The 17654-nt window shown below is 35.2% G+C and overlaps 2 protein-coding genes across 7 annotated transcripts in view; one reads left to right on the top strand and one right to left on the bottom strand.

Annotated features, from left to right (window-relative positions):
* SLC38A6 (solute carrier family 38 member 6) overlaps positions 1 to 7768 on the bottom strand; it is a 52488-nt gene extending 44720 nt beyond the window's left edge. For 3 of the 5 annotated variants that reach the window (XM_039864352.1, XM_039864365.1, XM_039864383.1), the window contains exons 1-3: positions 7553 to 7686; positions 6371 to 6501; positions 4523 to 4596 (exon numbers count right to left, since the gene is read on the bottom strand). In XM_039864352.1, coding sequence (XP_039720286.1) covers positions 4523 to 4596; positions 6371 to 6501; positions 7553 to 7657 — 310 coding nt within the window. In that variant the 5' untranslated portion in view covers positions 7658 to 7686. Of the gene's footprint in view, positions 1 to 4522; positions 4597 to 6370; positions 6502 to 7253; positions 7465 to 7552 lie in introns of those variants that run through there. The other 2 variants (XM_039864358.1, XM_039864375.1) reach the window with 2 other exon arrangements.
* On the top strand, positions 7767 to 15077 carry TRMT5 (tRNA methyltransferase 5). 2 transcript variants are annotated; one of them, XM_039864337.1, is made up of 5 exons: positions 7767 to 7905; positions 9025 to 9677; positions 11178 to 11302; positions 13811 to 14465; positions 14825 to 15072. In XM_039864337.1, exons 1-5 carry the CDS (start codon positions 7901 to 7903, stop codon positions 14899 to 14901), a joined length of 1515 nt encoding a protein of 504 aa, XP_039720271.1. In that variant the 5' UTR covers positions 7767 to 7900; the 3' UTR covers positions 14902 to 15072. The 2 variants fall into 2 exon arrangements, with proteins under 2 accessions (XP_039720271.1, XP_039720273.1); XM_039864339.1 differs by lacking the exon at positions 7767 to 7905 and adding an exon at positions 7947 to 7967 and having other exon boundaries at positions 14825 to 15077.
* Positions 15078 to 17654: the final 2577 nt, after the last annotated feature.

Genomic DNA, 17654 nt, shown 5'->3' with positions numbered 1-17654 from the left:
ATTTGACCACTAAGAGCTTCCATCTTAGGAAATAAGACAAAAATCAGAGAAATCATTATATGCAAAGATACTCATCATGCATTATTTACAGTGAAAATAAAAAACTACCGAGGGCTCTACAATGGTACAGTAGTTAAGTAAATTATGGTAAGTATACCTGATTGAATAATATGTAGCCATTAAAAACTGTGTTTATAATAACATGGAAAATGTCAATATTAAGTGAAAAACAGGATTCAAATATGATCCATAAAGCAAAATACAAAAAGAGTGGAATGAATTATAAACAAGTGGCTGTGTAGTCATCTTTTTCTTCTTTTTTTGAGGGAGGGGAATTTCAAATATTCTGCAATTACTATAATGGTATGCTAAAACTTTACTTTTTAAAAAACATATTTGAATAGTTCTGTTTCCTCCAGCTAATATCTGATAGGGTTTATTTAAGCTGCAGTTTTTAATTTCTCTGGTGTTTAATAATTTAAGTGTCACTTTGTCTACTACTAAGGGATTTTTTTTTCTGTTCTTTCATATGATCAATGTTTTAATATCTTATTTATAAAAGAGGTTTTGAGAGATATCAAAATAAGATGTGGTGATGACCAGTCACATTAATAGCACATTCCCATTGAATAGGAATAACATTAATTTTGAAAACTGTGAAATTAATTCAGCCTTTTACAGGAATTCATACGAGCAGTACTTGGCACAATCCTCCTGAAATAACTGAAAGCAGTCATAAGCGATCTATTTTAGGAAATTATATTTTGATATTAAAGAAATCAATATTATGTTTTTGAGGGAACAGAATGGCTGTAAAACTTAATGAAATAAATTGGGGAAAATTTTCATCTTTAATGTACCATCAAGGCACATATTAGTGCTATTTTGGCTAGACCAAGACCGTGGCCTCCACAGGAATCATTTGGAAAGCTGCTTCCCATGAAGCAGTGGAATATTTCCAGCTAGTTACTCCAGTGTTCTGTCTGCTTTGCATTTTTTCTTCAATGAAATAGGACAATTAATAAACTCTGGTTACAGCACAAAGCCCAAGTTTCAGCAGCAGCAATATTATCTTTGGATCTGGATTGAGGGACAAGAGTTATTCAAAAACAGTTCAACTCTCAGAAAGTTGGCCATTTGGAATGTACCCTTATTATTTTGAAATATTTTTCTTTCTTGTGTTTTCAAGCACTTTCCTCTCACTATTTTTCTCCCTAATAGTGTCAAGCAGGTCCTTCACTTATTGAATGTCTGCTATGCAATTAATTACATTGCCACTTCTGATCTTTCTTAATATGTATTTAAATGTCAGTTTACCAACTAAATATAGTATGATTTTGGAGAACTCAATGCAGTAAAAATTAGAATGCTGGAATACTAAGAATACTCTCCTTTCAAATGGCACAGAGGCTGTGTTATTGCATGCATAAGGAAAGCTCTGGGATCCCCATATACTGCTTGGCTCTGCAGTGAACAATATTTACATAATCATATCCTATAAATGCTATTAATTAATTTTTGACTTTTAGACTCAACATATAGATAAAACATGAATGACTTACATATGAATACAAACAGAAAGTAAATATTGTCAACCTGACCATGTAAGGGCATCTCAGAAAGACTGTGGGAAATAAAAAGAGGACAGGTGAAAAGAAGGAGCACTAATATCATATATGGAGAGGAGACACTGTCTAAAGCACATGTAACAAAAATAAGGGTTTAAATGTATTATTTAGAGTTACAAAACAATCATTAAAATTAGAAGGGGGAGGAGAGAATTAGTGTACCCAAGCTTACTCCTCGCTTTTCACAATGAAATGTCAACATATGATCTCTTAAACCAATAAATAACAGTAGAAGAATATTATGTAGACTTAAGACGGTAACACCAAAACTTAATAACAAAAACTCTCAATGTTGCTAACTTTGGGAAATGGAACTAGAGGTGAGGAAGAATGGGTGGGGAAATTGCTTCAAGTCCTCCTGTAACAAGTGTGCACACACATACACACACATGCACATATGTGTGTGACCATATATTTTTCCACCTTCACATTCAAATGATAGTTTAACTGGGTATAGAATTCTATATTAAAATCATTTTCCCCAGAATTTTGAAGGTCATCCTCAGACTAGTATGAAGGACATGGAAGAGTGGTTACTTGAGAGGGCTACAGGGAAAGCAGTGTTCTCACATGACTTAGGTTCTCATAGAGTAAGAAAGTGAAGGAAATGTTTAGAGAAGAGTCAAGTACACGGGAGTTTTGCTTCTGACTGACCAAAGTGGAAGAGTTTCCGGATTTGGGGAGAAATGGAAGATGAGGTCAGAATATGGATGACAGAGCCATGTAGGATGAGTCTGGGAAATGAAGGATAACCTAGGACTCCTGAAGTGACTGACAAAAATTGAAGTAAAAGGTATAATGTAATTAATCCAAATGATCTCAAGGCAAATAAAGGTAATAATTAAGCGAATAGTGGAGACCGGGGACTAGGGAGTAGGGATTTGACCAGAAGCATGCAGAGTTCTAGAACTCTCATTCTCTCCAGGGGAGAGGGATGTGGAGGCCAGAGGAGGGGAGCTATGAGTTTATTCCCAGAACACAAATGTTTTCCCAAAGAACTGCAATGAGCCAACTGTTTCACAGCAATGTGTACAACATCTTGCAATCCTGAAGGGTTTTGCCCCAGTGAGAACTCGATAATAAAAGTTAGTACCTACCAAGGATCTGGCATTTCATATACATTATTTTATTTCATTCTCACAACAATCCCAAGAGGAAAGTATTATCATTACCACTTTATAGGGGACAAACTAAGGCTAGAGACCTTATATGCTACCTCAGCTCCCACGAAAAGTCCTGACAGACCTCAAACCCTATATAAAATCTAAAATAGCAGAATTTCATATGAAGAAGTCCTTTATTTTTATAAAGATAAATATTTCTCTTCACCTTTTACCCTCCAAATAAATAAAGTTCTTTCGTAGAGATTTAGAATAGCCCTTTCTCAGACCATTCAATTCTATATAAGCATAATATTACTTTATGATAGTCCAACAAACTGAAAAGATAATTTAGTTACATTTTATTCTCTAGTATATTTTTTAATAGCCTACCTCCACAGAGAATTTTACAATGACTGAAGAAATTCAATCAACAGAAGGTGCATCAGTGTGTATGAAGAACCATGAAGAAGTTAGTTCATGGACCAAGTAAGCTACAAACATCAAAAAAAAAAAGAAAAGAAAAGAAAAGAAAAGAAAAAGAAAGAAAGAAAGAAAAATAGCAGTTTTCACTTTATATGCACCAAAGTTACAGAAAAGAACAACAGATAGCATCATAATTTTAAAGTTAAAAGTAGATAAATTGAAGGAAAACAAATATTTAGCATTACTTGAAAATATTCATAAATGGAATATTTCTCCCAAGTAACTGAAATAAAACAAAACATTTAGTTGTGAAAACATAATTGCCACATAATTGACTAACATTAATCTTTTAGTAGAATCCATAATAAAACAACCTATTAAGATGCCAGATAACCATTATAATTAAATAAAATAATTTTTTCACAAAGAGCAAAATTTCAAAACGTCATAAAAATTCCAGTGAAGTTTCAGGATTTACAAATGTACTTCTTTTAATGCTATTATGGCTGAATTTGGGATGCTACTATGAACAACTTGTTACTTTGAGATTACTATTTGCATTGTTTCCTAGTACTTTTATCTGTCTGCATTTGCCCAAGTCCCTTGAAAGCAGGGGCGTATGACTTTAGGTTGATGGCCAAAGGCATTAGCACAAATTACAGCTCTGAACTATGGATCTTAAATCGGCTATGTGGAAAAATCACCAGATGACTTGTTAAAAACATATTCCTGAATCCCAACTTAGATTTTGGGAATTAGAATCTCTGAGGCTTAGAAATCTTCACTTATATATAAAAATCTGCAGGTGTGTCTGATGCATAGACAGACTTTAGGAAAATAGACTAAAGTTGTGGATATAGAACTATGTTCTGAAGAGTCTTAAAACTCAAGAAATACCTTTGGGCATCTTTCACCTGTTTCAGCCAGAATAATCCCATTTTTCTCTATTTTATGTACCTATTTTGGGAAGGTGTTCTCCTCAAGGAAATGATCATGCTAGGGGAAACATGGTCAGAATGAACACCTGTCTACTGCTTCTCCACAAATATAAAGTTTGGATTCCTTGAACTCCTTTCAGGTCCTTCCCCCAATATACTCTAACCCAGAAAACTATGTTGTGTGTTGTGAAGGCAGGCGAGAATGCTAGTTTCCTCCTCCCATCCTGTCCTTGGATATTCTCTAATAGAACTGAGTCGATATATCCTGTTCTTTTATATTCTCTTGGCCTATATATTCTCCATTTCAACCCCCCTACCTGATAATAACATATGCCCACTGGAAATTAGATTTGAGACATCCTATCTTGTATGTGCATACGATCTCAAGGGGCTGCTTCATCAGATAAATCAATATAATGTTTTTACTTACCTGTCTGAATACACATGCTAAGCAGAAGATAAACTGAGAAAGAAGCCAGGAGAGCAACTATCAGCAGCAAGAAACTAAAATATAAAAAAGTAAATAGTCAAACTCCCCTAAAAGTTTCTTTTTAATGTTATCTTATTATGACAATTTTTTTCACATTCAAATGTTCATATGGACTTTGAGTAGTTGGATTACAGTCATTAAAGGAAGTACTTTTCTGTATTTACTACATTTTATTTAAATGAAAAGTATATTGCTTGTAAAATAAAAAAATCAGAAAGAAACAAACTTTATTTAAAATAAAATTTCCTACTTTAGCACTCTTTGCTGACTGCTGATTCAGCCATTCAATGATTTTACAAAATTTCCCTTTTATGACTATTTGTTCCTATTCTAAGTCTAAACAAAAGTTTTAGTTGTGAAATCTCATTGCATTCTCTCTACTTCCCCTCAACCCGCCCCTTAGAATGATATGTATCTCTCTATCATGTCTTTATTTATAACATTGAATTAAGACTATATTTCCTAGCATCTATTAAAAACACACAATCACCGAACCAACTCTCCCCTGCCCCCCAAAATGCAGTTAACATACTTCTAATGACACAATTTGAAAAATGTGCAAACAATGTGTTAATTGGGGTCCTCTAACAGTGTGAAAAGAAACAACAGGCATAATCCCTTTCTTATTCAGAGGATGATACTGACAGGACAAGTTTCTACAAAGCTGTCCACAGTGGTTCTCTTTGTGGTTCACGTAATACTTGTTAATAAGAAGCAAAAAGAAAGGTGAACATATATTTGTCAGTAAACTGACATCCAAGACATCACAAAATCACAGTTTGGTGTCACCATATGAAAACTGGGATGTGTGATATGATTTAGCGAGCACACCTTCAGTGGTATACATCCGCACACATCTGCACGTAAGACGCTGGAGTATAAAACATGGTTTTTCAAAGGGAACCATAAAATAAGTCCTATGATTATGTATTATCTAAGGTGTCACATATAGTTTTGAAGTTTTAAAATTATAAAAGTTTCTGAATATATCTCATAATAAAAGCAGGTTGAGTTACTTAAGAGTTGGTTTGCTTATCAAGAAATTCAAAATAAAACAAACAAAAAAAGAGACTCTAGTTATTTTAAATTTCCTAGTAAAATAGGTCTGTGTCTACTAATAAACAAACTTGATCATTCATTCTATTAACCATGGTGCTACATGCTAAAGATAAGGTCCAGTTCTAAAGGATTTCAGAGTTTAGTGGTGGAACTAACTTGCAAACAAATCATTATATTACATTATAATAACAATGAATATACAAAGTACTATGGGAACATAGAAAAGCCAGGAATGCCTTTTACTTGGGGCAATTGGCATATGAGCACAGTCTTGAAAGATAAAAGGAATAGGCACAGAACACATGTCTGGTCTCAGAAAGGAAACAAGATAGTAGGAGGAGAGTAGGAGATAGAGAGAAATGAAAAGATTATGTGCTTTACTTCCACTCATAAAATTGCTATTTATAAGGGATCTGCATGGTTGATAAATTTTGACTCACGTTGGCCAACTTGACACAGCAAATAAGCCAATTCTTAAGGTTATGAACAAGTGTGAATCAAGTTTCCATTCTTTAAAATTAGCCAAACTTTTGGATAAAAAATGCGAATTATATAGCATCTCTACAAGCTACAGACTAGCAACAATATAAGAATACCAGGAAAATGCTAAAACCCAAGAAATGATTTAACCAGAAACTGTAAACACCAGCTTCTGGAGCCTGTTTGCTTCTCACTGTACTATCAAAATGGGATGGGGGGTAAATAATGGTAAAATAAGAAAAAACTCACCTAAATCCAAGGATACCGGTGTGAGCCATAACATAAGCTAAGCCAAGGATGCCACTTCCCATGATGGCATTCATCAAATTAAACACTGAGAAGCCAAATGAAACACCTGGGGATCCCTGTCTGTGAAGCTCCTGTAAACACACAAATTTAATACTGTCAAATATTTGGATGGTGAAGTTTGTTTCATCAAGAAATGAAAGATTTTGAGAAAATCCCCTGCAAACCACAGGTATTGTGTGACACACTAGTCGTTCGGTCAGCACTGGTTTCCTTTCCTTTCCTTTCCTTTCCTTTCTTTTCCTTTCCTTTCCTTCTCACCTCTCTCTAGCTCCAGGAACCTAGTTTCCTAGGAAAATCTCCACCAATACCAAAGCCAGGTAAGCTTTCGGGAAGAGCCATGATTAATCTTGGGACTGCAAAAGATGAAGATAGGATAGGAATGGGGTGGGGACAGAGGAAGCAGATGGCTTCAGCTCATGTGATTACTGAAGAATTCCTGAGTCATCTTGGGGCTGCTGTAGACAAGTGTTGCTCCCCAATTACTAGTACTGCAAAACCAATTTCTATTTATGTACTCAATGAATTAAGTCCGCCCAGCTGGAAGGAAGGTTAGGAATACACTACAAACGATATTAGAAGCAATTCACGTTGCTCTGGCGAGGATACCCTGAAAACACTCTCACCCAAAACAGCATTTAGGAACAGTCTTAGAAAATGTTACAGTCTGGGGACTTGAGTTAAAAAGCCGAGTGCCTATTGCACAGGCTTTAGGGTCAGGGAAGCGCTATGTGCCCCAATGACTAAGTTGAGAAAAGAAAAATCTTGTGACTCTTGCAAAAACCTCACAAGACTGGTGGGGGAAACAGGAAGCTGGCAAACATACTAAAAAACAGCAGTGAGCTCCTTAACCCTCTGGCTGCTCCTCTAGTCGGGTCCTCCGCTGCACCTGTTCCACCAGAGCTTGCACCTTTACGTCGGCTTTTCTTCCTAGGGCAGGTTAGGCTGCTATCACAGACATGAACTCCGCCGGGTCGCATGTGAATCTCGGCTGCTGACTTTGGTCCCCCTTCCCCAAGCTTTACCCCTCTTCCCGTGCCATCCCCCCTTCTTTTCCCGGTCTCATTTGGCAGGCAATTCAGGGAAGCCGGGTGGCCTTGCCTTCAGCAAGCGGCGCCAACTTACGTTGCTTAGCAACGGGCTCAACTCTTCCGCCTCCGCCTCGTCCGGCCGCTGGGCAGAGACATACCAGCCCGGCTCGACGTTGGCGAGTCCCCAGGGTGCCTCCATGCTGCTCGCTGGCCGACGTCCAGGTCCATCTGCGAGCTGCTACCCTTGCCCTCCCGTAGTTAGTCGCGCCAGAGGCGGAGCAGTCAGCCTGGCCCTTCCGGGTACCCGTACCTCACCAGGGCCGGGAGGAAGGGAGGACATTGACGTGATCTGATGACGCTCGCCTCGCGGCGGCGAACAGTAATGATGTAGTTCAGGGCCATCCCGACCCACCAGCGACCCATTTCCCAGCTGCACCAGAGCATGAGGTGAGGGGTCTGGTCGCGGAGCCAGCTGCAGAGCGACGCTACGAATTAGGGTGGTGACCTTGGTGAGGTTGGGGCCACGATGCCCTTGATTGTTCCAAGGACCCGAGGGTCTGGTGACGGTACACGTCTGTCCGGAGCTGCTCTCCCTCTCCGCCTCGGGGTGCCTGGGCGCGGAAACGTCGCGAGGTCACCCACCGTCCCGGGTGCTGAGTCCGGGTCCGAGTGCTGGGTAGTGAGGAATTTAATCTTTCCCAAAGCTTTCTGGTAGATCATTTAGTCACATTTTACACGTGGGGAAGTCGAGACTCAGACTTAAGTAATTTACCTAAGATCACACAGATGGTTAACTGCTAGACCCAATTTGAACCCTGGCTGTGAAGTTTGAAATTTGCTTTACAGGATTCTGGGGAGGGCCCTTTCCTCATATAATTACTTCTTTGGCATTCTAGGGGGAAAAGTGAATAACTGATACTCTTAATGGCATGTGTGTATAACACTCAGTAAAGTCCTCGTCCTCAAAATACTGAAACCTCTAATTATAGGCAGGACTTGTAGCAAGAAAGTGTTCACTGAATTCACTCATACCTGGGTTTTAATCCTTGCCCAAACACTTACCAGCAAGGAGACTGGGTGAGTTAACCTACTTCTGCACTTTAGTTTACTCATTTACAAAAATGAAGATGCAGTACCACACACCTCCCAAAATTTATAGTGTGTAAAGCATTTATCACAGCATCTGACACAATAAGCACCCATAAGAATATCCTAGTAAATACTGCCATAAACATAAGATTATTTCATTCAGAGATATACTTTAACTCAAATCTCAGTTCCAACCCTAAATGTATTCTGTAGCAAATTGTGGAAAGAGAGGGTCATTAAGCCCTCAATCTAGCAGCAGGTGGGTTGAAGGTGCAAATTTATTATGTACCACTATAAAAGTCATTCTGTCCTGGAAAAGATAGTATACTTCTCACACACCACTAAAAGTTTTAATTACCAGCATTTAGCAGACTACGTAAAACAATATAGATTTTTATTCTTAAAACTTATCGTAAACATGTAAGTTGGTTTGTAGCTTTATGGCATTTTTTTTTTAATTGAATACCTTTTTTTTAGGATCTTATGGAGGCCATTTGGATTAAGAAGACTTCTCAAAGTGGAAAGCTGTAGACTAACTGAATCAGAATCATTGATTCCACTAGCTTGGACATCACTGATACAGAAACTTAGCAGAGCACCTGGTATTTTCTCGTTGGATCAAAGAAAAAGATTTTCAACTATGCCTGAAATAGAAACAAGTCAGAGAAACTCTGAATTGTTTTCACCACCCTCTGATGTTCGAGGAATGACAAAACTTGATAGAAACGCTTTTAAAAAGACAGTCACCATCCCAGTGCTTAAAGTGAGGAAAGAAATTGTTAGTAAATTGATGCGATCCCTTAAAAGGGCAGCACTGCAGCGCCCAGGCATAAAACGTGTGATTGAAGATCCAGAAGATGAAGAAAGTAGACTAATTATGTTGGATCCCTATAAAATGTTTACTGAGGATTCCTTTGAGAAAACAGAACTCAGTATTTTAAAGCAGCTTAATGTCAATCCACAGATATCTAAATATAATTTGGAACTAACTTATGAAAACTTTAAGTCAGAAGAAATCTTGAGAGCTGTGCTTCCTGAAGGTCAAGATGTGACTTCGGGGTTTAGCAGAGTGGGACATATTGCCCACCTGAATCTTCGAGATCACCAACTACCTTTTAAGCATTTAATTGGTAGGTGTATCCTAGAAAGTCATATACTAGAAAGCAATTAGCAAGTTCTAATTTTAGTTTTTAAAATTATTTTTTAAATGCTAGATTATAAAAGTACAAGACACTTTATTCATACTTTAACTGATTCAACTAATTATGCTCCTTCTATGTGTCAAGCACCATACTTTTTTAGTGCCCCTAGCCTTTCAGAAATGATAATTGTGTTTGTCATATTTCTGAAGCCCTAAGTTTGAACCTGGATTCTTTATTCTTTAGGATAAGAAAGTAGAAAACTAATCACAATTGCACTTTCCTTATGTGAATATTTGATGTTCATGCATTCTCCAGATTAATCATTTTAATGTAGAATTATTGTCAGAACTTCTGGGAATTATTTTCAGCTTTAAAATGTAGTACTCAGTATTTTGCATGGGTAGGATTTCAGAAATATTCTATTAATGCATTTGTTTTTGATGAAAGGAGTTGATAATGCATAGTGATAACATAGTAAATACTTAAGCAAATCTTAATTATGACTGGGTGCAATGTCAAATCTAGGCTTTCCTATGAGTCACTGCCTATCCTCAGACATCCCTTTTGTCATTCCTACGTTATAAACTCTCATAAAGGGGCACTCATAGATTAAAAGTGAAATATTTTCATGCAGTGGTATTTTTAAAACTTTTACTATAAACTTTCAGAATAAGTTGTGTGGTTTTTTTTTTAATTCATTCCTCATTTCAAACTAACTTCTATACCTTAAAACTTGAGTTCTGGTACCTGAAGCAGAACAGGATGAGAACAGGATAATGATTGACTGGAATTTATTGATATCATATTCAAAATCAGATATCAGAGATAAATTGGACAAATTCAGGTTGTATTTTAGCATATTTGTATTACTGAGTACTCTCTACTAACTTACATATCAAATTATCTCTATGCAGTGAGATAGCATATAGATTCGTACAAATTTTTTAACTGCTGACAAAAAAGTGCACTTTGATTAAAGGGCATCAATATACCTACCATTTCTGGTATATTTTGTTATCTTTGTAGTTTTTTTCTGGTGTGGCAAATTTTTGACAAAATGAACAATTTAAGTAAGTGAACATTTAATTTAGATAAGACTAAAGAATTTATGTTTCCTATATTTGAAAACATTATTTTGCTGGTATATACTTCCATAGCGTTACCAGTTCCCTATGGTCTACCTTTTTGCTTATTGGTATATTTGAGATTTATTTTAAAAACATGGAAAAACAGTAGGTAGACCTAAACTCCTCAAAATTGTTTCCTTAATAATGTACCTATACATTTTTTTGTGTGTTTGTATTGGAGGCTCGGGCATTAAATTTAGTAATCTTTAATTTTGAGAACTGCATACCACTTTACACACACTAGATGCAGTTTTTATCAATGAACCAAAAGAAAATACAGTTCATTTCCATTTCATATTTGCAGTTTTAGTTTTTATTTTGTAATCATTAGGCAATATTTGTTATGAATTGTCATCTTTAGGTCAAGTTATGATTGACAAGAATCCAGGAATCACCTCAGCAGTAAATAAAATCAATAATATTGATAATACATACCGAAATTTCCAAATGGAAGTACTATCTGGAGAGGAGAACATGATGACCAAGGTATGGAGTATTTTATTGTCTCCTAGCATGTTATATTTCAAGATTAATGTTTAGAATCAGAATAGATGACAAAGATTGAAATATTTTTAATACCCAGTATTGACTATGTAAGAATGTGAACATTTACATATGTTATAGATGAGAATGCAAATTTAATACATTAAGGAAGAGTGTATGGTAATTGCAATTTTGAATGGGTGTATCCTTTGACCTAGCATCCCATTTATGGGATGACGTTATCTCAAGGACATAATTAAAATTGTAATGATGTATGTATTAGGTTCTTCATCAATATTTTTATAATAAAATAAATAAAAGAATGGAAAAAGCCTAAATCTTCATCAGTAGAGAATTGATTAAATTCTAGTATAATAATAAAATGGAATAGTCCATCATAAAAGGTTATTTAGCTCCATACTTATTAAAATAAATTACCCATTGACAGGTTAAGCGACAAAAAAACCAAGCTGTAGAACACAGTTCAATTTTAACTAAATAATCTATGTAAATATGTACATATATTAGAATCTTAACAGTGGGCCCATTTTTATTTGATGTAGTTATTGGTGACCTTTGTTATCATTATACTTTCCTACTGAGCACATATTTCTTTTATAAGAAAAAACAATGTATTTTTCATAAAAAAAAAATAAAATTTTCTTTGAAAATTATTTCAAAGAAATAATATGTAGGAACAGATTCCTAGTATAAAATACTTTCTCATCCTCCACCCCCAAAATCCTCTAGAGTGCTGGATATAATAAACTTTTTTTAAGACTTTGTGAAATTTTGTACCCAACCTAAAAAATAGGCTAAACTCTCTCTATAACTTGACAAAAGTTTTAATAACAAAGGCCACTCTTAAATGTTAGATATATCTTTTAAATAGGACTTTACGAAACTTGGGACAGAGTGTATGCAAAGGAATTATTTTTTAAGATTCTAGGCTACATAGACCTAGATGAATATTATTTTATTATTTCTCCATAATTTAATAGTATCAGAATATTAAAATACCATTTACTACACACACTTACTTGTTAGGCCCTGAACTAAATGCTTGGAATGTAACAAATTCTAAGATGCCCACAAGATAATGGTGGTTTTTATTAATATTCTCTTTATGTAGATGAAGTAACAGGGAATGACTGAGCAGGGTATTTGGAGCCAGGCTTCTAACTCCAGAGTCCATGCATGATCTTTCCCTATATACCAGACCTCCACTGCCTACTGCTTGTGTAAAATATATGAGGCCTGTCATGACAAGTAAGATTCAAATGTGAATCTTTTGGTAATAACAGTGCTTATCTCAACTGACATTAAGGTATACCCTGATTAAATATGGTACATGTTCACTTGGTACTGACCCTAAAGGTAACAGGTAACATCATTCTTCTCAGAAAGATCTAAAAGTTCTGAGAAACTTCTGTAATTTTATAAATGCCTTGTATTTGATTTCCTAAGTCAATAAAGTTTGTTCTTAGGATATGTTTTTATACCTACTATTTACACCATAATATTAATTAGCTGAAATTAATGCTGAGGGAGAGAGCAAAGACAGCATAAGTAAAAACCAGAGGGTACTTAGCATTTAATTTTAAAAGTAGATCTGTGCTTCACATTACAAACCTTAAAAGGGGAGTAGAAAGATTTCAGGAAAAGCATTCACAAGAAATACTTAAACCTTCCAGGTTATATACCCAAAACTACTTTCAGTTGGCAGAATCATGGAAACATTCTCAATTCTAGAACCTTAATAATATGGCCAGAGCGTCTAATGTGGTTGAAAGAAAAAAATATGTACAAATTTAGAATTAACGTCCATGAAAGCAGAATATAGAAGATATAGCTCTATTGGATTTATAGAACTTTCTGACCTTTGTTTCTTTATAAGTTAAAATTGGGAAAGGAGAAAATAGGAGAATGATTTGTTCTACACACTGGCTCTAAACTTATAGACATGAAACTTGCAAAGTCCAAGTTACTGTCTAAAAACATAGCAAAATACTTGAAAATTCATTGACACATGACACATCTATCATGCCTCCCTCTTACAAACTGAAAGCTAAATAAGGAGGGCAGCTTGTTTGCTGTGTGGAAGTGCTGTCTGCTACTTAGCTACACACCGTGAAGATACATGTGGTGTGTTGTTTTAAATGTTAGGATTTTTCCTCTCTATCTGGTCACTGAGTATAATTAAGCCAGTAAATTGGCCTATCTGAAAAATTCCTCATGTGATTTGGGACCACTTTATGACCCTTTAGGATGAGATAGAGGGCCATTTGGCTTTGAAGAGATGACTTCTCATGAAAAAGTCTAATGCAAGATATTAACTGGCCTAAAGTAAAGCATAAATACCAGAATTCTAATTAAAATGCCTTTAAATGTACTGTTATTTGCTCGTAATAGTAATAAATTGAAATATGTCTACGTGGGTGCAGCTCTCCATAATCAGTGGCTGAAATTTAAGACTAAGCTCATTGACCGAAAGCATAATACCTTTTTCAGGTTCGAGAAAACAACTACACCTATGAATTTGATTTTTCAAAAGTCTACTGGAATCCTCGTCTCTCTACAGAACATAGCCGTATCACAGAACTTCTCAAACCTGGGGATGTCCTATTTGATGTTTTTGCTGGGGTTGGGCCCTTTGCCATTCCCATAGCAAAGAAAAACTGCACTGTATTTGCCAATGATCTCAATCCTGAATCCCATAAATGGCTACTGCACAACTGTAAGTTAAATAAAGTGGACCAAAAGGTAAAAGTCTTTAACTTGGATGGGAAAGACTTCATCCAAGGACCAGTCAGAGAAGAGTTAATGCAACAGCTGGGACCACTGTCAAAAGAAAGAAAACACTCTGTGCACATTGTCATGAACTTGCCAGCGAAGGCTATTGAGTTTCTTGGTGCTTTCAAATCACTTTTAGATGGGCAGCCATGCTGCAGTGAGCTCCTCCCCATGGTGCACTGTTACAGCTTTTCCAAAGATGCTAACCCTGCTAAGGATGTTCAGCAACAAGCTGAAGCTGCGTTAGGCCTTTCCTTGGATGCATGCAGTTCAGTTCACCTAGTAAGAAATGTTGCCCCTAACAAGGAAATGTTATGCATCACCTTTAGGATTCCTGCTGCTATACTCTACAAGAACCAGACCCTAAATCTAGGTAAGAAATTTATGGGAAATTAAATGTAAACTATAATCCCGTTCATGTAGCTTTCTTAGGCTATACGTATATTATTTATTAAATTTGGAACAGGTTAAACTAATTCTAGTTAGATATTTCAGTTTAAGACTCCTTGCCATGTGTGACTACTTTCTCTGAATTTTACAAATTTTAGTATGATACACTATTCAGCCTAGTAGAAGGCTATTTCATTAAAATAATAAATCCACAGGAATGTTACTATTTCATGTATAAGTTGAAAAGATTAAAATTTTTTAAATGCCTATATTATTTACTTTTAAAAGTATTTTCAAATGTTAAGCATCTTATCTAATATAGATTTTCTGGATTTGTTTCAGAGAATCATGAAGATCCACCTCTCAAACGCCAGAGGACAGATAAAGCCTTTTCAGAAGAAAAAATACAGATTGCTTAAATCACTTAACTGGAAATGTCTTCTCCATCTCCCCATTATATCATTATGTAGTGAAATATGATTTTTATGATTTCATAAAATCTTAGCAGTTACCGTAGTATTGAACTGTTATATTTTACCCTTGCTGTCTTATAAACTGAGGATTATCAAATTAAAATTTAAATGAAATAAGCCTACTAAACATTTATTTTGTCTAAGTTATAACATTAATTTTATAATCTAAATTATAACTAATTATTTTATTAAATATGTCTATCTCTTGGGAAAATAGTTTCTGAAGGTACGGTAATTGTGTGCTAACTAGGAAAGCACTAATCACTTTGGTTATCCTTTGAAGAATATAGCTGAGTTTTGTATAAATACTCTTATACTATCACTATAAAAGTAATAAAAATTAGATTTAGATCAGGAATAGGCAAACCATGGCTGGCAGACCAAATCTGGCCCGCCACCTGTCTTTGTATGGCAAGTTGAGAATGGTTCTTACATTTTCAAATGATTGATAAAGAATCAAAATAATAACATTTTGTGATGTGAAATTTGACTTTCAGTGCCCATAAAGTTTTGCTGGACTACATCATGCTCATCTGTTTACTGTCTGTGCCTGCTTTCCTGGACTAACAGGAGAGTTGAGTAGTTGTAACACAGACAGGATGTGATTCTCATCTCTCATCACTTCATACTGCTGCTCAACACACCACAAATACCAGTAATAATTCAATAGTATTTTGAGTACTATTTTGAGTATATCACCAAGCTATAACATTTTATTTTGTTATCACTGGTATAGACCCATCATTTCAAAACAAGAAAAATGGACTTCTAATGTTGTGTTTTTAAGGTATAATAAAGTGTGAATTATTTTGATGTAGAATCAGGTGACAAAGCATCTATACCTGAGCTAAAATATAGTATACACTGATATTACCAAAAGAAGCACTCATAACTATTTCCAACTCTAAAGCAAGCAACTGTCAGAAAAATTAGAAATTTAAACTAGAAATGTCACAGCAGAATTTCTTTACAAAATAAAAAACGAAAACGAGGTTGCAACCAAAGTAAGTCTCCAAATGACTCTTATAAGCCAAGCAAGAAAACCCATTTGCTAATGGTGAATTGTGTTTAAATGCAGCAGCCAAAGAAATGTGTCCAGAGAAAGTAAACTTTTAAGACTATTGGCCTTTGGCAAGAACAATTGCTCAAAGATTTGAGAACATTGGGAGCAATGTCAACAGTCAAAAAGGTTAACAAGTCCAAGTGGTTCTTTGACACTTGATGAGTTGATAGATGTTATAATATTGCTCAGTTCTTATTTATTTGAGGCATCAAAGCTGAGTTTTAAGTTATTAAAGAGTTAGGCCCTGAATACTCTGCAATAGAACTACAAGTGAATATTTTCAAAGAAGTTGAGAAAACACTAATTCTGTACAACCTGAAGTAGAATCTGCTAAGATGTTATAACTGATGTTTGGTAAACATGTGAGAGGTAGAAAAAACCTAGTTGGAGAAATTTACAAAGCTTTGTGAAATTCTAACATGTTTAAAACCTATGGTTAGTCACTATCCACCAGCAAGTACCTTGCAGAAAATTTTTGACTACCATGTGTTACTGAACCAGTAGTGTCAATAGTAAACTTTGTTTTCATAGATGTTAACCATCCTGAAGTCCTTGAATTTTGTCAGAAATTGAAGCTGAATTTCCTGACTTGCTCAACCTAAGTTCGGTTTGGTTAGCGAAGTTTGATTGCAATTTTTTTTTTTGAGTTCAAGGTCAAGTCTAAAACTTTTCTTAACTAAAGAACCACCCTTAAACACTATTCTAGAACACTGAATGGCTTTGGAAATTAGCTTTTACTAAAGACTTGATAATATTTCTTAAAGATTTCAACCTACAATTACATGGCAAACAACTTTAATATGAAACATACTGCAGTAATTTCAACAACAGACATGTGAATCAATATCCTGTGTTAAACATTTCTCATGCTATCAAAAATTAAAATGAAACAAGATTTCTATTCTCACACTAATTAGTAGTGGATATACCTTCTGAATTTAGCTTTTTTGGGACCTCTGTGCAAATGCAAAGGAAATTTCTGTATTTCAAAATACATTTAGCTATGATTGAGCTTCCACCTAATCTTCAACTGGAAGTGAATAACGTGCTATGTAATGACATACTAAAAGGCAGATTACCAAGGGAAAAATGTAACAGAGTTTTACAAATGCTTTCCAAATGATTAATATACTCAGTTAAAATCATATGCTCCTGGATTGATATCAGCATTTGGCACTATCTATCTGTGTGAAAAGACATTTTTAAAAGTGAAATGTGTAAAATCTCACTGCAGAAAACCATTAACTGGTGATCATTTACAATTGATTTTGATGATAGGAAACACTTAGAACCCGAATTAAGGGAAATGTTATTCCCCAAAAAAGGACATTACAAAAATGTACTGAATTTTATTTTGAATTTTATTTAACATCTTGTTATGTAAGTACTTACTTTAATGTCCTCGATTTTGCCTCTTAGCTCACAAAGTTAAAATATTTACTGTCTAGCCCTACAGAAAAAAATTGAAGACCCCCGATCTAAATCATTAATTACAAACTCAAATGCCTTTCAGAAGCCAGGCAGTAGATAAAGGCAATAGAGGGTAAGAAATGTAAGAAAGTAATGAATTGGACCTTCATTCTTTATCTAAAGGCACTTAAAATTATTTTGAAACACAACCCAATCAACCTGCAAG

This window comes from Pteropus medius, unplaced genomic scaffold, assembly GCF_902729225.1.
Source record: "Pteropus medius unplaced genomic scaffold, Ma_sr-lr_union100, whole genome shotgun sequence".
NCBI lineage: Eukaryota > Metazoa > Chordata > Mammalia > Chiroptera > Pteropodidae > Pteropus > Pteropus medius.
This window is presented reverse-complemented; position numbering and strand designations above follow the sequence as displayed.

Excerpts from the sequence above, each read along its gene's own strand:
- TRMT5 (XM_039864337.1), top strand. Across the intron at positions 9,678-11,177 it reads ACCTTTTAAGCATTTAATTG|GTCAAGTTATGATTGACAAG; the intron begins GTAGGTGTATCC and ends TGTCATCTTTAG. Across the intron at positions 14,466-14,824 it reads GAACCAGACCCTAAATCTAG|AGAATCATGAAGATCCACCT; the intron begins GTAAGAAATTTA and ends GATTTGTTTCAG.